Source organism: Delphinus delphis, chromosome 18 (genome assembly GCF_949987515.2).
Source record: "Delphinus delphis chromosome 18, mDelDel1.2, whole genome shotgun sequence".
Taxonomy (NCBI): domain Eukaryota; kingdom Metazoa; phylum Chordata; class Mammalia; order Artiodactyla; family Delphinidae; genus Delphinus; species Delphinus delphis.
Window position 1 is genome coordinate 18,968,583 of NC_082700.1, and position 25,510 is coordinate 18,994,092.

At 39.4% G+C, this 25,510-nt stretch overlaps 1 protein-coding gene across 1 annotated transcript in view; it reads right to left on the minus strand.

Annotated features, from left to right (window-relative positions):
• The window catches only part of ITM2B (integral membrane protein 2B), a 30,958-nt gene extending 17,184 nt beyond the window's left edge, over positions 1–13,774 (minus strand). Inside the window, exon 1 of the mRNA XM_059996223.1 lies at positions 13,487–13,774. Coding sequence (XP_059852206.1) covers positions 13,487–13,603 — 117 coding nt within the window. The 5' untranslated portion in view covers positions 13,604–13,774. The remainder of the gene's footprint in view (positions 1–13,486) is intronic.
• Positions 13,775–25,510: the final 11,736 nt, after the last annotated feature.

Sequence of the window (25,510 nt, forward strand, 5' to 3'; positions counted from 1 at the left end):
ATTTATTTAGAAATATGTACTTTTAAAAACACATTCAGTAATATCAATAAATAGGGTTGCACAGGCCAGCTGCCCATGGATGTGTTGTTTGGCCTGTACACTGTTTTACAAAATACAGAATTAGCTGCCAACATTAAATATATATATAATAATTCAAATTTTCACAGATTTCTCATCAATGTTCTAGTTTTCTCAACTCCTCCCCCATCATTTTTCTTCCTAGTGAAGACCAAACATACCAAGTACTTTTCTACAGTGTTGCTTGGTTTTGAACCTTGATTTTCATTTCCAGCTATGACTGGGTATGCTTCCTTCTGAGAACCTAATTTTAAACTACTTCTCCATATAAAAGGGTTTTGAGTTCTGGGTTTTAGAAACTGGATTAATATGGTGACTAAAGCAGCTGAATCCTTTAAGTGACAGAACAGGTATTCTTTTGCAAAGAACAAATCCAAGCATGAATGGCATAAGCAAACCAAAAATGGTGACAGAGAGAAGCTGGGATTGGACAAGCTCAGAAAAACCACAGTGCAAGAGCTATGGGAATAAAAGATGGTCCAGACAACACCCAGTTCTCCGGACAGACAGAAACAATTAGAATGACAGAAACTACTCATGGTATAATACCATCTGTATGAGGTTCTGGCTAAAGGTTAAACTACAGGAACAGAAAACTGGGACAGGTGTGACACTCAGGATTGACTACCAAGTGATATTAAAGAACATTTTGGGGTGAGGAAAATATTCTGCATCTTGACTACAGTGATTACACAAGTGCACGTATTTGTCAAAATTAACAGAACAGTATAAAGCTAGAAAGGCTGAAAATTTCAGTATGTAACTAATACTCCAGTATATTCGAATTCCTCTCCTTTCCCAACTTATGAGGAGCAAGGAGAGTGTTTTTTCTTAAAAGCCCATTAAATGATACTGAAGAAGATGAAAAAGATATAAGCTTTTAAGAAAGATAAGGATGAAAAGATTGATAGCAGACAAGAAATCTCAAAATTTTGGAGGATGGGAAACAGACAGACACGTGGTATTTTAACTTCTCTGTCTCAATCACCTCATCATTAATGGATTAATAATAGCACTAACCTCATAGGGTTAGTGTGGGGACTAAATGAGGAAATACAACTGAAGTATATAGATCACTGCTTGGCACAGAGTAAATAGTAAGTGCTAAGTAAGTGATAGCTATTAGTATTATCCCCACCACCATCTGACTTAGCTGGGAAAGGTAAGCTGAAATAGGTATCTTCTTGGAGTAAAGCCGATAAAAAGTAATCTACACCTTTCATTTTTTAATATTCCTTCTTTTTTCCTTTCATAATACTTTACTGATGCACAGAAATAAATTTAAATTGTTTTGTTAAAATATACTCATGATTAAAAATATATATACTCATTAAATTAATTTAAATTGCTTACAAATAAACTCTTAAAATATGTTCACCCTTTAAAAAACAAACAAACAAAAAAGCAATCTACAGCAAAATACTGAAAAGGCCAATTAAAAAAGGCATTACTGGAGAGGAAAAGAAAATGACTTCCTATTCCAATAAGAAATCAAAAATAAAAACCTTGGTCATAATTTAAGATCTACTTAAAAAAATTTCCAAAATGTTTTCCTAACTATACTCTTTGAACCACAGAACTTACACAGGCAATCGTTCCAACTGATTACCATCATGTAGGATACCAGTGCCATCCATTTGCCACTGGTACATGTTCTATTCAGCTGGCTTCTACATTAGTTTTCTTTTCCCAGCATGGAAAAAAGCAACAAAAAGACATGATCCAGCAACCTGTTCACCATTAATAGCAGTAATTCATTACCAAATATATTCTGCTATATGTAAAACACAAAAATCTATGGCTAAGAAGCTAAAAATCTATAAAGACACCAAACATTTGTTTGCATTTTCTCTTGCTCATTTAAATCAGTAATCTGAATTTTATTTTCTCATTTGACTTTTCAGGTAAGATTGATACTATCTCAACTAGGGTGAGAAAGTCCACATGAGAAATCTTATGTCTGAAATGCAAAAAGGGAGCAGCTTTCCAAGTGATTGGCATTATATGGATATTAATGTTACTGCATTATTTTACACTTGGAATAGGGAGAGATTTTTTAAAAGAGAAACTAATCTAAAATTACAATGTCAGGACTTCCCTGGTGGTCTAATGGTTAAGAATCTGTTTTGCAATGCAGGGGACGCCAGTTCGATCCCTGGTCAGGGAACTAAGATCCCACATGCCAGGGGGCAACTAAGCCCACGCCACAACTATAGAGCCTGCGCGCTCTGCAGCCTGCGCACCACAACGAAAGATCCCGCATGCCACAACCAAGACCCAACGCAGCCATAAAATAAGTAAATAAAATAAATAAATATTTTTTAGAATTAAAATAAATAAAATTACAATGTCTACAAAACCAATTTCTCATTAATGTCCTTTTTTGTTAACAAATCCTATGACACATAAGCAGCAAAACGGGAATAAAAAAATTAAAATTTTAAAGCCATTGCATAACAGTTCAACTACTGTGAGAAATATGAAATCTGAACCAAATTACTGGCATTATATAAAATTAGCACATGCCTAGGTTTAAAAAAAAATAGGCCAGAACTATAAAAGAAAATTAGGCTGTAAATGCTTTTAGTGCTGGATTGTAATTTAATCACTTTTTACATCATTAGGGACAAGCAGAGTATCTGGCACATAGCAGAATATTAATACAGGAATACCTTAAGAGTCTTCTATTCTTTTTCCTACTTATTAATATTTTAAAAGATGACCATCATTTAAATATAGTGTTTATTCAATCTACACTGAAGAGAAGTGTACTAATGATAATACTTTATGAAATTTCATCAGGTTTTCCAATTCATATTGGTGAGATTAAACAACAGCATTATATACAAATGATATTTACTGTTAATAACAACCTTTACTAGGGATTGATAAATTGGTCAAGACAGATGTCTTCTGCCACTGGCTGAATCATGAGTTCATATTGTTCCTAATAAGAATATCAACTGTCTTCCTAAAAATTTTAAGTATGATAGGAAGGCTCTACTCTATAATTCATCATAAAATTATGTGTCAAGATTAGAGGGGGAAAAAAGCAAACCTGTTCTGGACTCATTTTTGTATAAATCTTGGATTTTAATGTCATTCAACGAGATAACTATACATTTGTATTCAAATGAGTCATTCCATGTAAAATGCAAAACTTTTGCAGAGAAAATTCCAAGTATATTCTTCTAAAAACATAAAGTAATTCAAATGTGGAAAGTTACATCTCCCATCCCAGTTTAAAAATTTGAAAGTTATATAAAATGACTATTAGAAAACATAATTCCAGTTCTTGAGATCAGAGATATTTGTCTCTCTAGAGTGAACATGTAAAAAGTGCTTTGAACCTATGCCTAGCACCAAATGCATGTACAATAAACACTCAATAGTCATTTCATCTTGCTCCCTTATTCTACCACTCTCCTCACCCTTGGATCCAGGGGGTTGTTTTCTTGTGAAAACAGACACAGATGTTTGAGTAGGCTGTGATTAATTTGGTTTACATGGTTGGTCTCTCTGAGTTACACCAGGGGCCTCCTGAAGGTTGAGGTGTTTAGTGAATTTTAAATCCCTAGTATATAGTCTGGCCATGCAGTAGTAGGTGCCTCTGAATATGTGATCAGTGTACTTCTCAGTAAGAAAAGCTCCTGTATGAAAGAGCCATGAAAGCTTATTTAGTCCAATACATCATTTTACAGATAAATATAATGAGGCCCAGAGAAGTTAAATAAAATGATTTGTGCGGTATCACCAAATAAGGCCCGAATATCATCTGACTCCATGTGCACACCTTAGGGAAGGAAAATCACGGAGCTATTAGGTCAATGACCTACCTAAATAATAGGTTAGGCAAATTAACTCTGGTAATAAGTGACGTGATACCATGTTACAACTGGATAACACTCATATCCAACCAGAAACATAGCCTAGCCTGAGGTTCTACAGATTTTTCCTATCGTAATAGGTTTACTTAAATTGAGCCACACTCCTAGTAAGCACTATGTGTATGTGTTAACCATTACAACAGTAGTGTTCGTATTATTAACATGTTGACAAAATTAATAGAATTTTTCTCTATTATTCATCAAATTACAAAGGACAGTAACAGAAAGTATTAAAATCATATGCACATGAAGGAAAAACAATAAAGAAAAATAACTCAGGCACACTAGCATATAAGTATTTCAAAATCAATGAAAAAGGCAAGATATTGTTACAAAAATGAACCTAACTTAGAGGAATAAAGCCACAAGGCAAAAACCATGAAGTTGGTAGTGAGTGAGTTGCCTCTAATATTACTCATGAAGAAGACAATTTTGGAACATTAAAAAGGGAGACAAGAAGATGCCTCTTTTTAGGTCATCCTGTCTGACCTTAAACTGGTGTTAATAAAAATGCACATAGTTTCCATTATTATCTATTATTATCATTAAGCCCATTTTTAATGTTAAAGAAAATATTCTAATAAATCTTAAAGCTATGAAGACAGCTGAGTTGAAAGTTCTATTATTGATTTCCAGTTAAATGGTTATCTTTACTTCCTCCTGAAAGCTCAACAGAGTGATAGTAAAGGGATAAATAAATAAACCTTAAGCCAGAAAATGGATATGACAGAAAACAAAGTATGTCAATAACAATTATGAAAGCTGAAGGCATAAGGAAAAAAATCTCAAGCTTCTAGAGGAAAAACAAAACAAAACTGGTCATATTCAAAGAACCAGGAATCAGAATGGCATCAGACTAGACGATAACGGAGCAATGCCATCAAAATGCTGAAAGAAAATTATTGCTAACCTAGAATTTTATGCCCAGATAAATTATCAATTAAATGTGAAGACAGAGTAAAGACTCTCAGACAAGTAAAGTTTAAAAAAATAATTGCACTCAGATGCTTTTTCTTGGATTTATAAAACGTAAGATCCAACTTAGGATGGAGGCAAAGGCAGAACAATTCCAGGATAATAATTACTCTCAGGACATCGGTGTAGAAACATACCTAGAATACAACTAGTCTGGGTGGAAAGACTGAAAAATGACAAATGAAATATCGCCAAGAAAAATATGGAACTCGGTAAGTTATCTGATAAGTTTGTAGATACAAAAGGCAATTATACTGCTGTCAGAGAGTATGAGGATGAATTAGCAATACATAGAAAATTAAGCAATCCTCCCCCTTGACCCAAGAAGTCAGTTATCGAATTCAGGGAAAATAAAAATGGTTTTGTACAAGAAAGGAAGTAGAATAAGTTATACTACTTAGTCCAATGTAATGCAGTATAACTACATTAACTAGTAGTTATACTGCATTACTACTTACTCTGTGTAAGTTTCATGTCAATTATAATAAAACCATGGACTATCAATTTAACCAGACATTACTATAACTATACTAGGAGAACAGATTATGTATATACCACGTAAATATATAGAAAAGGCTAAATATTCACTTTCCATATTAGGAAGCCAGTAGATAATATCTAAAATTGCAAAAAACACAAATGAAAACAAAAACCATGAAACAGCAAGTACTTAGAGTAAAGTTCTCCAAATGTGCTCCAGAACACCCTTTCAGGGGATCCACAATGTCAAAACTATTTTCATAATAAAAATAACACAGGGGCTTCCCTGGTGGCGCAGTGGTTGAGAGTCCGCCTGCCAATGCAGGGGACACGGGTTTGTGCCCCGGTTCGGGAGGATCCCACATGCCGCGGAGTGGCTGGGCCCGTAAGCCATGGCCGCTGAGCCTGCGCGTCCGGAGCCTGTGCTCCTCAACGGGAGAGGCCACAGCAGTGAGAGGCCCGCGTACCGCAAAACAGAAACAGAAACAAGCTCTTGGGGTCCTCAACAATTTTTTAAGAGTACAAAGGGGTCCGGAGGCCAAAAGGTTTGAGAACCACTAATTTAAGAAGTGGGTTCCAAAAAAAAAAAAAGTGGGTTCCTCAGAGATAGGGCAGGACTAGTATTTGCATTTTAAAGCTAAATTAATACTTTGATTAAATCCAAAATTAGATTTATAAAATTCTATTAACATCTATTACATAATGAGAAATATACTTTTATACAAAAATGGACATAGCTACTGAATGCTAAGGATTTTTAAGTTGCAGGAACAGCTCCTCACCAGAATACCTTGGGGAAACAGGGTGTTATTTATCAACAATCTTGTTATGTAACTGACATGTGAGGTAGGGATAAGCAGTAATGGTAACACAAGAAGTAATATTCCAAAACAAGCATGATGAGGGGGGGAAAAGTGGGACTTTTAAAAGATGGGGATGGGGAAAACACTAACATTTAATTGAGTTTCTATGAACTAGGGACAGTTAATTCCATCACAAGAACACTATAAGGTTGGTACCACTATACTATTTTACAAATGAGGAAACTGAGGCTTGGGAGGTTTCCAGACTTGCCCAAGTTATCAGATCCAGGTAACAATATTAACTTTTGCCAGTAGGATCTAACACTATGTGAAAATAGTGTTAAGTTTGAGGTATTAGTTTATGAAAAACAATACAAAATGAATAAATGCTATGCTTCATTAATTTTCTACTTCAATCTTGAAGTCTACTTCTAGAAATCTTTAAGATGTAGTAGTGCCAAATAAAAGTTTGAATTGTTAAAAAAAAAAAATGTAGTAGTAATAATAGCAGCAGATATCTATTCAGTCTTACTCTGTTCCAGGCATTGTGATCAATTTTTTACAGATTATCATATTTCCCAGTTAGCTGATGGAGAATCAGAGAGTTGGAATAATTTATCCAAACTAACACAGTAAGTCGTAGAGATAGGACCTAAATCCTAAAGCACAGACTGCATAGTCTGACTTCTCAATAAGTAGACAGTGTGGTTTCCTGAACTATACGCCTTTTTGGAGTGAGGGAACTAGGCCAAACAAGAGAAATTGATTATTTTCCCCCAACCATTTAAAAATATAAAAAATCATTCTTAGATCATGGGTTATACAAAAACAGGCAGCAGGCCACAATTTGGACACCTGGGCCATAATTTGCCAGCCCTGCTCTCCACTGTAAAGGAGACTGTAAAATGGTGGCCTATGTCAGTCTTCAGTGTTTCCGCCTGAAATTCTGGTATGAATTAGTTGTTAATACTGAAAAGTCAAGTTTTAAATAAAAACCCTGATTGTAGCTTGCCTTTAAAAACTGGAGGATCAAGCAACACTGGATCCTTTTTTTTTTTTTTCGATGAAAATGAAGAATATTCTAAGTTGTTTAATATGGGGGGAAAAAAAAAGCCTACCTTCACTATATCATTTGCTTGGGCCCAGGAGTATTCAGATTGTCGTCTCTGCTTAACATGCCTAGCACTGCCCTAGATGGGATTGGGAAATTTTTTCCTAGCACTAATATGAAAGCAAGGTAAAATAGATTGAGGAGAAAACTATAAAATAAAAAATTTTAAAAACTGACATGGTATATATAGTAGAAAAGAAATACTAGAGAGACTGGCTGACAAAATGAATTTTAAGAACTGCAGACCTAGGGAATTCGCTGGTGGCCTTGTGGTTAGGATTCTGGGCTTTCACTGCCGTGGTGGCCCAGGTTCAGCCCCTGCTTGGGGAACTGAGATACTGCAGGCCATGCAGCTTGGCCAAAAATAAATAAATAAATAAACAAATAAAAATTTAAAAAATAAATAAAAATTGCAGACCTCGGTGGACCAACTCTTAAAGTCATTTTTCCCAGCATAAAGAGGATTCTTCTTCTGGACGTTGCAGTAAGTGATTTACTTAACAATGCAACTTACCTTTTTGGTTTTTATATTAAATAATTTTAAACATCATAATCATATTTAAAGCAGAGAAAACAATCTAAGATTTACGCTTTATTCTTAACTCGTTATGCAAAACATTTAAGTCTTGAAAAGTAATTTTGGCATTAAAAGTTAAAACATTCAAATATACAGAACTCCATTAAAACTTCTCATTTTTTAAAGTATGAAATTCAACTATGCCAAAAAAGGCTTATGCAAATATTTCAAAATCTTAAAGTATTAAATACCTAACGTCATACTTAGTGTCAATTTCCCAAATAAACTCCCTACATGTTTAACTTGAAAATGTTTAGGATTTATAAACTGTGCAAATTTAATTTCAACATTAATTTCTCTTCTGACAAATATATTTTAGCTTTAAGTCATATAATTACTGCTAGAAACTTATCAACATTAAAAGATAAATATTAAATGAAAAATTAGAACATCCCTCTATCATAAAAATAGTAATATTTTCATTTCTGAAACTCAAGATTGAAAGTCTTCTGCATAAGAATAAAAAGTCTATGTTATTCTTACTTGCTTTTCCCCCAAATGGCGGAATTATAAAAATACTTCATTCTTTCTTTTCCTCTAATCAATTAAAGAGCTCAAAAAAAACTTCAATTGTTTAAAAACAATTTTGTTCAACTGTTGGTAACACATAAAATAGAGGATTATACTGTAGATTTCTTTAAAGCTATTAAGTACACGTATCATAAATACTGATTAAAAGGGATAATCACAATTAAATGATTTTTTAATGATGTTCTTAGTGTCATATCTACAATAAAATTTCTAATTTTCAACTTCCAGTTGCCTACCCTATAAAACTTTCATTGTTAAGCTCTGTGCAAGAAAATGAGAGCCAAGGAAATAACTCTACACATAAGCTTCTTGAAAACATAGCTCCAGTGTTGCTACTTTCTACAGCATTTTGACAAAAACCACCACATGCTGTCAAATCCTTTATTTTAACAGGCAGCAGTTATGGCCTGAAAAGTCCTTTGATGGTAAAGTCCTTAACTCCTTTAGTCTAAGCTCTAATAAAAAATGACAAGTTTACCGAAAAGTTTAAGAGGATGCATTCACTGATGTCATTTTGAAAAGACACAAATTTTTCTGGCTCTTCCTCTACTGACACTATGACATACAAAGGAGTCCAAGAAGTTTTAGTTATACCATGAATTCAGAAAGTATTTTCCTTTTGGAAAAAAGAAAATGACTTTCAAGTAGACACTCCAGATATTTAAGTTATGGTATGAGAACAAATAAATAAAATGTCCCACCTTACATCAAGCCTTAGCAATAATGAAAACTTCTAAAGTTAAATTCTAAATCAATTTAAATAGGCCTGTACCATGTGTTTCAAGAGATATTTCTGATTAAAATAATACTTCCATTCACTTAAACCTCTTATATGGCAGAGCTGATATTCCATAACGTCTTACAGGTTTACGATTTTGCCAAGGATAATATACTTGCTTCTATCTAGTCCGGAGAAAATAAGTTTAAGATGACACTGGGAAGACCCCAAGCAGGTAACCTCCAACTGCACGACATGCAATTTTGTCCACCCTCTGCAGCTGCAGCAGCCCGTGAGGCGTGTGTACATAGGAGGTCCTGTCAAGTCACTTGGTAGGCACAGGGGCAATTAATTTGTCTCCCAGAACTAATCCTTCACTTCAGACATCAATATCCTCATGAAGAACTAAAATGCAGTGACTGTAAAGTGTTTGCTGGCCAATGTTGTTTACAGACACCTAAGTTACACAACTAGGTAATCATATGCACTTTTGTTAAAGGGAACCAAGCTCCCCATCCCTTCTGTAAACATCAAAACATTTCAGTAAATGTCATCATATTTATGTTCCTTCTCCCCTCTACCTCCCCAAAACCAGAAAATACAATGAACACCAACACCACCAAAAGGCAAAATTACCAGTCCCGTTTATGCAAACAGAAATGCCAGAAAGTGTAAAGAATTAGGATCCAAGTAGCCATTTTGTGACGGGTAACTCAGAACTTGCTGGGTTAGCAGTCCTTCACTTATGCTTCCATCCTGCCCCATCTTTTCCGCTCCACGAGCATTTTACTTTTCCTTTTAAGGAGGTCTGCAACTACAACTACGATGCACAGCAGAGAAGAGGCAACACTATTTATCAGCAAAACAACTTGCACGGATACCTATGAAGGAAACTTGAGCTTCTTCGACGCCTGAGATCGGGAAAGGCATTTCCTAATTAGGCATGACAACAGAAGTTGTTATTGACAACTACTGTTCTACAGTGAGGTAACCCAAAATGAAAATTGAGCGTATTACATAATACCTCTATCTATCTCCTTTCTCTGTGACCCATGGCTACTTAATATAAGGAAGGAATGTAACATGCTGAACATGGGGAGGAACAAAGGGAACAGTCTGATTAGGGTGAGGAGGTAGTTATTTTTTTTTCACAGTTAAAACAATTTGATTCCTGCCAAATATAATTATGTAATTCTAGCATTTTCATAGAATTTTAAAACTGGAAGAGTCCTTTACAGACCATCTGCTCCTACCCTGTCATCTTACACATAAAGAAATCTAAAAACTTAAGCCCAAGATCAAGTGGTTGTGTAATGACAAAACTGGGACTTCCAACTCAGGAAGTCCCAGTTTTGATATTTACATATCTTAGTGTCATATCTACAATAAAATTTCTAATTTTCAACTTTCTTTTGAAACTTTCTTTTCTTTTCTTTTTTCTTTCTTTCAAAGAAAATATCTTTTCTTTGATATTTACATATATATAACAATTTTCCAAAGTTCAAAGTAGAAACACAAACATTCATGAATGAATTGCTGCCTCTAACATAAAACATGCATATAATTTCAAATTCACCTCTATTACACAAAACATAGGGGAAAATGTAGGGCAAGAATAATAAATAGCAAGCTAGTTGAGGTAATATGATCAATAGACATGGCTGTTGGGATTAACAGCTACTGAAAAGACAAGACTGAAAAATGGGACAATGGAGCTGTTTCCAGAGGGTCCTCACCCAGCAGTGAGAAAAGAGATAAAGAAATAGCAAAGGACAGGAGCAGTGTAAAAGTACTGGAATGCGTGTTACATAAGCCAGCTGACTGGAGTGGTAAGAATTCTTCCGGCATAAGGTCTGAAGAATCTGCATTTTTAAACCAGAATCCCAGATGATATCAGGTGACCCTTAAGAGTACATTTTGAGAAACATGGTTTTCGGGATATCGTGGTCTAGGAGAGTTAAAGATACTCAAAATTCTTGTTCAGGGGTTCTGGCCCATTAACTAGCTAAACGGGATCCTCTCCACCAACCAGGCAAGGAAATGCCCCAGGCAAACACAGGAAGCCTGATTCTGTGCAGAATCCAGGGAGTCAAACTCAGTAGTTCCCCAGCACAGTCACCCCAAGGAGCCAGAGAACATTAAGGAATCACTGACCCAGCTCTAAGAGATCTTCCACAAATGTCTGTTATTAAGTAAGGTTTTCATTTACTGTTAAGTGACTGATTATAAGGATTCTAGTTTTAATGTAGAGCAGTATTTTGTCACTCACTTAAGAAGTCTTTGAGCTTATAGCTAGAAAAAGAATGTCATTTTGTATCTGCCAATTCATCCATGACTGCTATGTGGTTACAAAGGAAGATTGGCCCTCACAGCTTTGTTCCAGTATTTTTCTTTGGCTATGGGGATCTGAGAAAACAGAAACAGAAAACATAGCACAGAGCTATGAATGGTTACTTTTTTTCCTGCTGCTATGACCATAATATTTGAATACGGTGAAATTGTGAGAAATTCTGAGAATCTGAAAACAGGGTCACCATTTCAGAAATGACAGTAAATGCCAAAAGTCAGATTTAAAGCTGCCCAGCAAATTATTTCTGATTTTTGTCCAGAGTTTCACATCTCTTTCACTAGAGGAACAGGGAAAAGCCATCTGAAGTGACATCATCCAATCCTTTCTCCCTCTCTCTTTTTTAATAGGAGGAGTTATATTTGTTCATAGGATTTTTAAAAAGACAAATAATAGGATTAAAATCTATCTAATCTCTATCTACGTATTTCAGTCTGTTATGACTGAGTACTTGACTATCAACTTATTTTAGGTACAATGAATGTTAGATAAACATAGAGCTAAGATAATAATTTGCTGCTGGAATTATCCTCTGTGGATTCCAAACATTTTCTCTTAAGATCAAGACGGTTTACAACGGATTCAGGAAAACAATACCAATACCAAAACTCTAATTCCTTTTAGGGAATCAGTCCACTTCCTATTTCAAGGCAAGACAGTAATTTAAAAGTCAACCCCTGACGTTTGTTTTTAACTAGAACATTTCCAAAAAATAAGTACAGGCACATCCAGATTAACGTTGTATTTTCAAACATTTTTTACAGTGAGTTTTCCAGTAGTAGTAATTTCCATTAGATCATATAAAAAACAACGATTATTACTCATACTTGCACAAATTATTAGTTTTTTTAAAGTTAGAACTAAGTTTACCCTACTTATAATAGGTCTTGAAAAATGCTAACGAAAAAATTAAAAATTACGCAACATAAATAACTTCTACAATTGATTTCTACAGGATTAAAATTTTGCAGCCTAAAGAAGATCTCCTAGAAAGAGGCTGTGAGTCTTTCCTTTTTATTCAACTTCTGAGACAATTATAATCATACCTTAAATGAGAATTATTGTAAACCACTAAAACTTAGCACAATCATGGTCCCTCCTCTCCTGATTTTTTGCTTAGGGCTAAAAGGGGGATTTTGTAAAATAAAGGACAATTTTACAAGGGACGTAAGACAAGTTTGTTACGTTTAGTTTCACTTAGTGTAAGGGACTCTCGTAAAGATACTGATATCATTTAAAAGTCAATTGTCGGTTTTACACAGACATCCACATAGTAATTAGCGATCTTTACCGGGAATAATCGTTTTAATAATAAAATTAACAGCCAGAACCTACTCTGAGCAGACCGTCACCTTGCTTTCTCCTCTCGCCCGCTCCCTCGCCCCCCTCTCCCTCCCCAGACCCCACGGTGAAGTTCACCTGCCAATACCGAAGGGCCGTGGAAAAAGAGGAGGTAAAGAAGAAAATGCTTTTAAAATTAACAGGCTTTTACAGTAGCCGGACTTAGTGCAAGGACTGTTCAGCCTAGAAACGAAAATAGGAAGCTACAGAGGTGTAGGCTTGTAATGATGTCAGCCATTTTAGGCACATTATACTGGGAGGAAGTGCCAAACTCCGCTGTTGTTTTTGTTGTTTTGCGTGCCACCGCCGGTCTCCAGATCGACCGAACCCAGTCCTGGCCCCGGGCACATTCCCGGACTGCACCAACGACCGTGCACTCGGCACCGTTCTCCAATCCTCCTCCCCGCAGGCCTCCCAAGCTCCCTATCCCGCGTCAGGCGCCGCTTTCCGCACACGCACTTTCTTACAAAGAAGCTGAGCCGGACAAGCAAGGGGAGCGGCCCGAGAAAAAGGAGAGCTCGGCCCTCTCGGGGACTCTGTCCCGCGCCCCGCGCCGCTTCGGGCGCAGAACAGCACCGGCCCCTCGCAGCTCTCCCGCGGGCCCAGCGCCCACTCCTCCGACCCCCTGGCCCTCGGACCTTGCAGTCCACGGCGACCGCGTTGTGGGGGATGATGAGCGCCTCCTCGCTGCTCTTGGGCTCGCCCTTCTTGGCCTCCTTCTGGGCCAGAGCCGAGTTGAACGTCACCTTCACCATGGCGCGGTCTGGGGCGCCCTCGGAGGGCGGCGGTGGGCTCGAGACGCGGGCTGCGGGCTCCTGGCTGCGACTGCAGCTTCCTCGGCCGGGCTCGGAGCACGGCTAAGTGGCGGTGGCGCAGGATACTGCAGCACCAGCCGTGCAGCCTCGCAGCTCCCGGACGAAGCCCAAGACCATTCGCTTTCCCCCGGGGGCGGGGCCCGAGGAGGGCGGACGGGGGTGGTGGGCAGGGGGCGGGGCCGGAGGAGGGCGGGGTGGGGTCCTGCGGGCGGACCCGATGTGCAGATCCGAGCCGAGTCAGACCCTGCTTTCTCCCCAGGTCGGAAGAGAGATGTAACCGGGAAGGGCGCTCCTGCGTGCGGGCCTGGATTTTGCAGTTTTGAATTAGCTTCCAACCAGTTTACCTCCGTGCACAATGTTGCAGCTGTGTAGCAAAATCGGGTGAACTTTACCGGTCTGTCGCGGATAATGGGTTAACCTTCTGCAGCGCCAGGCGGACCCTTCCCTGCCAGCTGCCCGCACCGAGAACCTAAAGGCCGTGGAATTTGGGGGCCTCCACATTTCCATTTTCTAACTTTATTATGGAACCGACTCGGTGGAGCACAGAAATGTTTAATGCTCTCTATCCTTGTGACTTGTGATCGGACCTCACCCAAGGGCGTTACCTGACTCAGACTGGCCTTGTCTTTCTTCCCCCGGCCCCCGCCATCGCAAGGTCAACGGCTGCCCTGCCTAGTCCCAGAGCAGTTGGGAGGAAGTTTCTAGGCAGATTTGCATTTCATACATCTCACATTTCTAAAACAGAATGTTCCCCTCCCGTGTAGACTTGGACAAAATCCACAAGCACACGGGACTGATTTGCGATTCATATTCGATGATGAATCTTTAGTAGCTTTGTCCAAAATTTAAAAAAAATTATGGGTAAAGCAATATTATGTTTTGAAGAGATTTCGCTTTCACCTAATTCAAGAGAGGCTAATGGCCTGCAGTGTTACTGGGTTAATGACTGTGTCAACAGATGGCCCTTTGGACAAATGGTTGATCTTGAACCCTTATTCCACTCGGCTGTGTCCTGATTCAACCAGAGATGTGGGTGCGCTCTAGAATGTTTCAGCTGCGGCAGCTCTGCCCTGAGTCAAGCATGAAGAAAGTAGGTTGAATCTGAGTTTCTGCGGAATATGGCCATGCTCAAGGAGGGGGTTAGGTCTCTCAGACCCTCCATAGAATCAGACCACAATTCCCTGCAAAACATCCCAAGATCTCAGAATCTTTCAGATTATATATTTCCAAGAGTCATACTGGACTGAGGTAGAAACCCAGCCTAAACCAGGTGTCGGCTTAGGCATTCTGAAATTCGAGTGAAAATGAATTAAATGTTCAATTGAAAATAATAGTAAGAGTTAGGTTCCAGTCCTGGTGCGTACTGATCCTAGCTAGCCATGTGACTTGCAGCAGCTTATTTAAACTCCCTGGGCCTCCCTGGTTCAGGGATCAACTCTGTGGGGTTGACTCTGTGAACTGGCATAGTGTCAGAGATTTCTTGAGACACTACAATTGAAGACTAAGAAATTCTGGAAGCAAGATCTAGATGATTATAAATGATTATACTATATCCTTCCTGCTCCTCTTTTTGTTATGATGGAATGGTGGGGAAATACCCAAGGCATTTTGCATTAGAATTAGTAAAGAAAACAAAATTATGAACAGCACTATTAAACAAATTAGGAAACTGAGACAAAGAAAGAACAAAGGAGTTTGACAAAACCAGAAATTAACCACCCCCCTCCCATTTCTAGTCTAAAAGACTCAGGAATAAAAGTCTACTCCTTGTTTTGTGTACCAGCAGTGAGCAACAGTTTAAAATCAGTTGGCAAACAGTCTGGGAATAATCTCCTGGTTTTGTTTCTCTACTTTATCTGGTGTGTCTACAAAACTGTGTAGTACACAACAGAAGAGATAATGGAGAAGCTGGATCAAGACAAAGCAAAGCAAATCCAGTCTCGTGATTTGTAAAGGGTCACCCAGTGACCCTGGAAACTGAATGGGGGAGGAGGAGAGTCAATGACCCAACCAAAGAAAGTTAAAAACATAGTCATAAGTTACCACTAACCACTAAATGTAAAGGAAGTCTTAGAAGACCTCTGTGTGCCTTTTTCACATTGATTTTGAGAGAGTAAGAAGATGGGAGGAAAACGAGTCAGAGAAATAAATTCAAGAATCTTAGATCATTTAGATTTGTGTGATGTGCTTGGAAAGGGATTTCTTTTTCCTAGGTTCTTTTTTTTTTTTTTTAATATTTACTTATTTGGCTGAGTAGGCTCTTCGTTGCCACGTGTGGGATCTTTGTTGCGGCATGTGGGATCTAGTTCCTTGACCAGGGATAGAACCCGGGCCCTCTGCATTGGGAGTACGGAGTCTTCACCACTGGACCACCAGGAAAGTCCCTCTCCTGTGTTCTTTTACATCTCCATACTTTCTGTGCATTCTCCTTCAGATTTAGCAGGTTAATTGGGAAAACATTTTTGCAAATATGGGACCCTTAGTGAAACAACATCCCTGAATACATACACCCTTTAAAATGTGCTCTTGATACCTTCCCTCCTAACCCAGTGTGTGGCTATAGGTGGGCACCTTGTGGCTTTGTCTCAGCTTTTATAAAAAAAAAGTGTTTCTTCTAGGCAAAAGGTGAATGCTTCTACTGAACTTGCCTCCCTTCAGACTTAAGCAAGCACTGTTTTTCTCTCTCCTTCCTAACTTCAGATAGCCTTTATTGTTTCTAAATTTCTCACCTCCCAAATTTATATTTCTTATCACCTTCCTATCTCAATACTGTATATTTTTTCCAATTATTTTATTTTATACCATGTCATTATTTTCCTTGATAAACTGACTAAAATAGTTTTTCGAGGGATTGTAACATGCCAACCCTTTGGGAATTGTCCTGTTCATAAATGCAGTTCTTTCTCTTTTTTTTTTTTTTGTACGCGGGCCTCTCACTGTTGTGGCCTCTCCCGTGGCGGAGCACAGGCTCCGGACGCGCAGGCTCAGCGGCCATGGCTCACAGGCCCAAGCCGCTCCCCGGCATGTGGGATCTTCCCGGACCGGAGCACGAACCCGTGTCCCCTGCATCGGCAGGCGGACTGTCAACCACTGCGCCACCAGGGAAGCCAATGCAGTTCTCTTTTGATTGTGACATTTGGGTTTTTACTTTGTTTTGATTGTGAAAAGAGTGGATATGTTCCATTCTGGGTGCTTTAGTTTTCTAGTTGCCATCTATTGGTTGCCCTCCTCCAAAGCCCGGCTTTCTAGTGCATCCATGCTTAGGATATGAGTCTTCACGTTTTAAAGAGAGGGAGAAAGAAAGAAAAGATAAGCAAGTTAAAAAAAAAAGAGAGAGAGAGACTGAGAGATATGACAGAAAGGCACAAAGATAGTACAACAGACAGAATCGCTCAGATCTGAACCCTAGTCTTGCTTAAATGTCACCATGCCTCAGATTTTATCAGTAATTCTCAACAAATAAACCAACTGTTCAGAGTATGACATTGGAGACTAGAATGACCTGGAGTGGCCTGGTAAGTTTTCAAAGAGGAGATGGGGTTTTAGTTGGAAGAATGGAAAGGATTTGGATGAAGAGAAAGGAAGGGGAAGAACACGTGAGTGGAGGAAACAGCGTGAAGTACACCAAGACCATGAGAGAGGACTGAGCCAGGGAAAGAGCAGCCTCTGGGAGAGGATATATGCTGAGTAACGTGGGGAATAACAGCTGCATAGGGCGGATGGAGCCATAAATCTGCATGTCCTGTTAGAACTAGTAGCGTGGAATTTTTCACGGAAGGGATTGCTGAACATTTCTGCAGATAACCTGTTTAAACAAAATTTCTCTATAAATGGCATTCTGAGCAAATGAGAAAGAAGGAAACACCAAAGACAGAGAAGTTTCCAGACCATTGAAACAGCTTCCCCTCTTTCTTTTTAAATGAGGACACATAAGTTTCTAATGTGTCATAAGTTTCTTTTTTTTATGTTAGAAGAAAGGATACCATATAAACCAGCAACACTAATAATAAAGTACGATAGAGAGAATGTGTGTTTATAGGTCAAATAAGTTAAAAGACATGTGCACAAAGGCTGGCCAAATATCATAGAAAGCCTGCCCTACTCCAGTTAAATCTTACCAAGCGTCGTAGGGCCTTCAGCCAGGAAGGCTAAGGACTTCCAGGCAAATGGTGAAGAGGCGCCGCTGTTGTCATAACCATTATTTTGGCAACATGGATTGTGGGAGAAGGCACTAATATTTCTCAATCGTGACTGCATATGTGCGTACCTCCACAAACACACACGCAGAGTGTGTATGTGAGAGTGTATGTGCACGTGTATAATCTAAGCTTTTCAAGGCCTTCTATTCACAAGCCAACCTAATGTCCCCAGTGAACTTTCTCTTCAGTCTATGCTGGGCAGCCCTCAGTGTAGGAATTTGTCCAACTTTTTTTTTTTTTGCGGTACGCGGGCCTCTCACTGCTGTGGCCTCTCCCGTTGCACAGCACAGGCTCTGGACGCGCAGGCTCAGTGGCCATGGCTCACGGGCCCAGCCGCTCCGCGGCACGTGGGATCTTCCCGGACCGGGGCACGAACCCGTGTCCCCTGCATCGGCAGGTGGACTCTCAACCACTGCGCCACCAGGGAAGCCCTGGACTTTGTTCAACTTATACCTTTATCAAAATTATTCTAATTAATATACAGAAGGCAGGTCGTCTGCCGTTTTGAATCCAATTTTGGTACAGCAAAAGAGGAATATAAAATCAGTACGAAGAAATTTCTTTCCATGAATTTCTTAGATGCTTGACTAAATTTCCAGAGAGTTAGTTCCATCTTTTCTGTGTACTTTTAAAAAATTAGACATTTACGTAGTGTTACCCTTTTGAGCCCCAACAAAAGTTCTCACGCCCAGGGTCGCTAGAGCCAACAGAACAAAACCGAGTTTGGTTCAGGAGCAAAGGAAAGATTTTTTTTCTTTCATCAAAGCACGGAGAGCAAGGAGCGAGCTCGGCCTCTGGAGCACTTAGCGCCACAGGCTGTGGGCGGGGCTGCTTTCCAGGGATCCCTTCAGCGGGGAGGGGGCAGGGTTCTGGCGGGTGGTCGCGGCTGCTCAGTTCGCGCTCCAGGTCGCAGAGCCGGCGCAGCGTCTCTGCACACTGCCCGCCGCTGCCATCTTGAACTCGGGTGTGGAGCGTGGCTTCTGCACACGGCCCGCCCAGCTGAGGTGCCGGCACAGCCATTTTGCACCAGGAACTCTGGTCTGAAGTGTGGAGTGCGAGTTCTCTGCGCGCGGCCCTCTGTGAGCAGGTGAAACTAGACTAAGCACAGAGGAAACAAAGGTTAGACTTTATTTTCTATTTTTATTTCCTAGGAATTGTTAATGGGCTTGGCCGGTGACAGTAGGACATGTATGAGCACCTGAAGGCAGACTCCATCTAACACTGATTGATTGATCTTTAATTTCTTTATTTTACTTATTTACTTTTGGCTGCGTTGGGTCTTCGTTGCTGCGCCCGGGCTTTCTCTATTTAGTGGTGAGTGGGGGCTACTCTTTGTTGTGGTGCAAGGACTTCTCATCACGGTGGTTTCTCTTGTTGGGGAGCAGGGGCTCTAGGCGTGCCGGCTCAGTAGTTGTGGCACGGGGGCTTCAGTAGTCGTGGCACACGGGCTCAGTAGTTGTGGTGCACGGGCTTAGTTGCTCTGTGGCATGTGGGATCTTCCCGGACCAGGGCTCGAACCTGTGTCCCCTGCATTGGCAGGTGGATTTTTAACCACTGCGCCACCAGGGAAGTCCCTAACACCGAGGTTTTTTTAATGTATTAGTTACCCTAGGATCTAATTAAAAGTCCCCATGTGATCCCTAAATGTTTTTTTCTTCTTTAATTTTTAACCTTTTCCCCACAACTGAGACAAAAACGATGCTAACCTCCTGTGAATTCTGCTGAGTTATTTAACATTCTGACACTTCAGTGAAATAAAGAAAGAGATATCACTTAAGCCTAACTCTGAAAATATTATTTAAAGTGTAGGTGCATTCATTAGCAGAACATATGGCAACATATGTTATCTCCTGGGAATATTTTCATAAACTTAACTTCTAAATAACTTTTAAAATTAATTTGTCTGGAAGCTTTATGAGAATGGCTAAGATAGTCTAACCATGGTTTGAGATACCACATCTCTAAATATTTTTGTATATTATACCTTATATTTCATATATACTCATTAATTACATTTAAGGCATATGTGCAGTTTAAATCTAGGTCAAAATAGAAAAAAAAAGGGCTGGGCGGGAAATTTAAAAACTAACTTGGCTGGCTTGGGACAGACAAATTTCTGAAAACCAAAATGTGAAATCTCATGTTCTCAAACTAAGTAGCCAGTGGACTTTGCCTTGTGTTCAGTGTTTTACCTAACAGAATCAAAGTCCTGGTAAAAGATTGCAAGAAGTCTTCTGATAGTTCATTTTCTGCCTAGTCCAAGAACAGACTGCAATCCAATCTCATGGGAAGGTCATTCTTCTTTAGACACAACAAAATTACTTTCCTTATGATCATTGAAAAAAAAAGTATTCAAAAATCAGAGAAAAACTTGAATTCTTTTTGTCTCCTACACAACTGCAGTCAACTGAGCTGTGGTCAAAAATCACTAAAGTGAACTTTCCAACTTGGGACCCCAAGATACATTGCATCTGACAATAGTTATTAAGCAAGAAAAACATTCATAAAGCAGCATAATTAATGGGCTAGAATCAGTAAGGGCTTTATTCCACACTTAGTCTTCATGGCTTCTAGGTGGTAGCACAACCCCTAGCCATAGATACTAATGAGGAGGCTATTTCCTATTAACGCAGGGATCATTTTCTAGATCACCGTGACAGTCTATGACTAGCTAAAACTGTCCCTGTATTCCTAGCCCTTAGTAGACACAAAGACCTGGGAAAGAACTTACAATGAGTTATTGACAAATAAACCCTTAGAACCTACTGGCACAGTTAACCTGTGCTGCCCAGCTCAGACTCCTTGCTACTGTGCTCCTAGAGCAAGCAGAGGTAGGGCACATATTCTAGAGCTGTGGTTCTTAAACTTGGTGACAATTGCAAGATCTTTGGGCTGTTTTCTTCTCTTCGGTTCTGCCCCAGTACTCTCTATTTAAAAATATTTTAAGATTGTTGGATGCCAAAGAGGAGATTGTTAAAAATATATATCTTTAGCGAGGTAATAGCTGTAAAACAAATTAGGTTACAGCCAAAGGAGCTCCAGATGAGATAAAGTATAAGAAATGAACTGTGCTGTGTGACCCATGCCAGGGACAAAAAAAGGTCTTAAAGAAGTATGTTTAAGAGCCTCCTGTTACAGATTGCGCCCTACAAAGCACTCAGATATACAAAAGGAATTATTCTATTCCCCAGTTGGGGAATATGGGTCCCAAACCACTTTAACTGCAAAAGAATATGGGAAATGCAAATAAGCCCACCAAAGCAGCAGAAATCTACTTGGATTTTTACTTTGAATCTGGTATAATCAACTTCCTTCTGCTTTGAGTCATTGCATAACAGGGAGGCCTTATACCCAAGAGAAAAATTGTTTGTGCTTTGAGTCAGAGAGCGTCTAAAGAGACTGTTTCTGAGTAATCTTTCATCTAGTTTTCCTCTGGCTAAATTTAAGAAAGGGGGGAAAGTTTTGATTTATGAAAACTCTAGAGAATCAAGATCCAAATATTTATTTAAAACCTCTTTTTTATATTTATAATTTCCCTTAAAGGATGTTTCAGGCAGATAAAATAGGAATAGAGCCAGAATATACCTTTTGAAGGCCAAGAGAAATTTAGGCATGTTAATATACCAAACACGCAGGTTTCTCCTTAGGATGTGTTTGTGGCTGGTGGATCACACTACACAAAAGGCCTGTAATCCCTCTTGAGAAAGTACCTGACCTAAGCCAGAAAGTATTGCTTATTTAACTGCTATTTGCTCTCAGAGACCACACAGAGGGAAAAAATATTATAAAAGAAAATCAGATAAGACGCTAAAAGATAGACTGAGGAAGTAGTCTGCCTTTGGTTTCATCAGCGACAACAGCAAAGGAATAAAAAATAGTATCTTCTTCCTCTTTCTAAGTGCTCACTCAGGGCCATTTTTTTTAGGCATAGAAAAATTGGAGGAACAAACACAATAAGACACTCCCCGAAAGAACAAAATCTTGGAGAACTGCAAATAAACCTCTAGTCAATAGAAAAGAAAAAAAATTACTAGTAGTTCAAGAAACGCCCGTATACTTAGGAATGTTCCTGACGTAGCCTAATCTCAGTGATCACCCTTTAAGTTACTAAAAGGAGAAGCGGGGGTGGGGAGGTGATACCTCAGTGTGACTCTGCACTATTCAGAAGAGGATCATTTGTTCTTAACTCTTTCAACGCCTCTCAGCGCTGTGGGTCCAACCACCACCTATGGTGTATGCTGCTCCGTATACACCATCCCTAGTTTTTCCTTTCTTTGGGTTATTCAGTTTCCAAACTTTGAAATTCATTTTTAGAGTGAACTAGTTACATTTTTGCAAAGAGAAAGATGATACTTTGGAGGCATAAGCAATTATTGTGTTATAGACCTTCCCAAGAAATAGTATGGCCGGCATTCTAAGACACCAGCTTTAAGTTAATGAAAATTAGAGTGCATGTAACAGACGCAAATATATGTATACTGCAGACAAGGAGTGTTAATGGCATTTAAAATTTTTTATTTTATAGCTTTCTCTTCAATCTATTTTACCTTGCTTTCATATTAGTGCTAGGAAAAAATTTCCCAATCCCATCTAGGGCAGTGCTAGGCATGTTAAGCAGAGACGGCAAACTCAATACTCCTGGGCCCAAGCAAATGATATAGTGAAGCTAGGCTTTTTTTTCCCTCCCATATTAAACAACTTAGAATATTCTTCATTTTCATCGGAAAAAAAAAAAAAAAGGATCCAGTGTTGCTTGATCCTCCAGTTTTTAAGGGCAAGCTACAATCAGGGTTTCTATTTAAAACTTGACTTTTCAGTATTCAATTCAATTCAGCTTTTTAAAAAGCCGTTTGCCACAGTACATATACACTTTATAAAAGTCACATCTAAAATAATGATGAGAAAAGTCCCTTGTTAATAGCAAGTAGGTCCCTTGTTAATAGCTAGTTGATAGCAAGTTGGTTGCAGAAAACTGCAAAGATACAGAAATAAAGGAAGAGAGAATTGAGCAAAGAGGGTGAGGCGTATGAGAAGAAAGGACACGTGTCATTAAGAACAAGTGGTTCTATGAAGCAAGAATTTGAACTAATAAATCCTGTTGTCCAATGGAATGCATCCAAAAGGAAAATAAACAGCTGAGTTGAAGGAAGACAGATTTCCAAGGAGTCTTTCTAATGGAGTTCCCAAGGAAAGCCAATCTTTCAGAAGCTCTGGTATCCACGATCCAAATGGTATTTTTGAACAACTGAGGAGAGAGGCAAGACTAACACGCTTGAAGTCATGACTTAACGAAGAAGACAAGAGAGTGGAGAATTATTGCTCAACTGAAGTTAACCCTGAGCCCAAATGCACGGAACAGACAAGGTAATGTTCCCAAGGTGATGCTGCTCTCATTTGGGGCACTTCTCCTGCCCAGCCAAACTGAAAAATGTTACTTAAAGCAGGCTCCCTTTGGGAGAAACCTGAGGAAAATCACACACACACACACACACACACACACACACACACACACACACAGAAGAGGAAGCCAAAAGAGTGTTTTTCGTCTCACACATCCTGTGCTCTTTTCAGCTGCTATTTTGAAGGATAAACATTACATTTGTGGTTGAGTTTTTACCTAGGTTAAAGAAAAACAAAACAAAGCAGTATGGTCGTGAAAAGAAGAGACTTACAGAAGGAGCTGGTGACCTTGGAAATGCAAGCTGCTTTCCTGGTTTTAAAAACAAAATAAAACAAAGAAACCTTAAAAAAAAGAGTGCAGACCTTGCATCTCTCTCCAGTGCCCACGGGGCCCCCAGCTGGTAACCTAAACACAAAGTCTCCATCAAGTGGGAATCTCTGAGCAGAGAAATGACATGATTTACCTGTATAGCTGCATTCCATTTTTAGGCTTCATTCAATTGGCATTTTATAAGGCAGGCCGTTTTGCTCAACTCTGGTTTTACTGAAGCTAGAATGTTTCCATATTCTTCTTAACTAGATAATTAAAGCCAATTTTATTTAGGAAGCTAGCAGAATTTTTTTCTGGGTTTGAAGGCCTCCTGCTTTACCAGTGGGTCGCTTCCATATAATCCTTTGTTTTCAGATTAGATACCAAAGGTGGCTCTTACTACTATATCCAGAAACCCTGCTGTCATCACACAGGACACCACTAAAGGCTATAGTTTCCTGATAGATTGGAGAATTTGACAGGTGGACAGATCCTTAGAGATCAACTTATATAGAACTGGTGGGGGCAGTGGGTGGGGGCAATGCTGGTCTACATATTACTGAGCCACCTTGAAAAATGACTCAATGTGGCTGATAACATATGCACTGAAGGGTGCTGCAGAGTGGCTTCCTTAACACAGTCTGCAATGTGATTGACTTGCAATGGTGCCATTAGCTCAGTATTGGAAGATAAAAAGGGTTTCAGGGGACTTCCCTGGTGGTCCAGTGGTTATGAGTCCGTGCAGGGGGCCTGGGTTCAATCCCTGGTCAGGGAACTAGATCGCGCATGCTGCAACTAAAAGCCCTAATGCCGCAACTAAAGATCCCACATACCGCAATGAAGATCCCGCATAGGGCAACAAAGATCCTGCGTTCTGCAGCTAAGACCCGGCACAGCCAAGTAAATAAATAAATAACTAAATAAAATATTAAAAAACAAAGAAAAGGGTTCAGGAACCCCCAGATGTATAATTCTTAAATCTCCCAATAACTGAAAAAGCATTATTGGATTGGAATCATATTCATTTCTTATGGCTGCTCTAACAAATTATCACAAATGTGATGGCTTACAACAACAGAAATTTATTCTGTCACAGATCTGGAGGACAGAAGTCCTGAACTAGTATCACCAGACTGAAATCAAGATATTGGCAGAGCCACACTCTGGGAGAATCCATTCATTGACTCTTCCTGCTTCTGGTGGTTCTTGACATTCCTTGGCTTGTGGCCCCATCACTCAAATCTTCAAGTACAGCATCTTTAATCTTTCTCTGGTTCTTCCTCTCCTTCTCCCCCTCCTTCCCTTCTTCCTCCTTCTTCTCCTTCTTCTTCTACTTCTTTTCTCTCTTTCTCCCCACAACCCTCTCTCTCCCCCCCCCTTCTCCCCCCCCACAAAAAAAATATCCCTCTGCCTCTCTCTTACAAGGGCACATGTGATGGCATTTAGGGCCAACCAGATGATCCAGGATAATCTTTGTACCAAGATCCTTAACTTAATCACATTTGCAAAGACTGTTTTTCCAAATAAGGTAATATTTATAGGTTCTAGGGATTAGGACCTGTTATCTTTGGGATCATTATTCAGCCTACTATAGGCATACACTTCACGCTGTCACACACATGGTAATACACAATACCCACACTATTCTAGGAATCACCTCTGGGCTACTTGGATAACTCTAATTAATTAATAAATACTTACTGGACTTCCCTGGTGGCACAGTGGTTAAGAATCCACCTGCCAATGCAGGGAACATGGGTTCGAGCCCTGGTCCGGGAAGATCCCACATGCCGCGGAACAACTAAGCCCATGTACCACAACTACTGAGCCTGCACTCTAGAGCCTGCAAGCCACAACTACTGAAGCCTGCACGCCTAGAGCCCGTGCTCCGCAACAAGAGAAGCCACTGCGATGAGAAGCCTGCACACAGCAATGAAG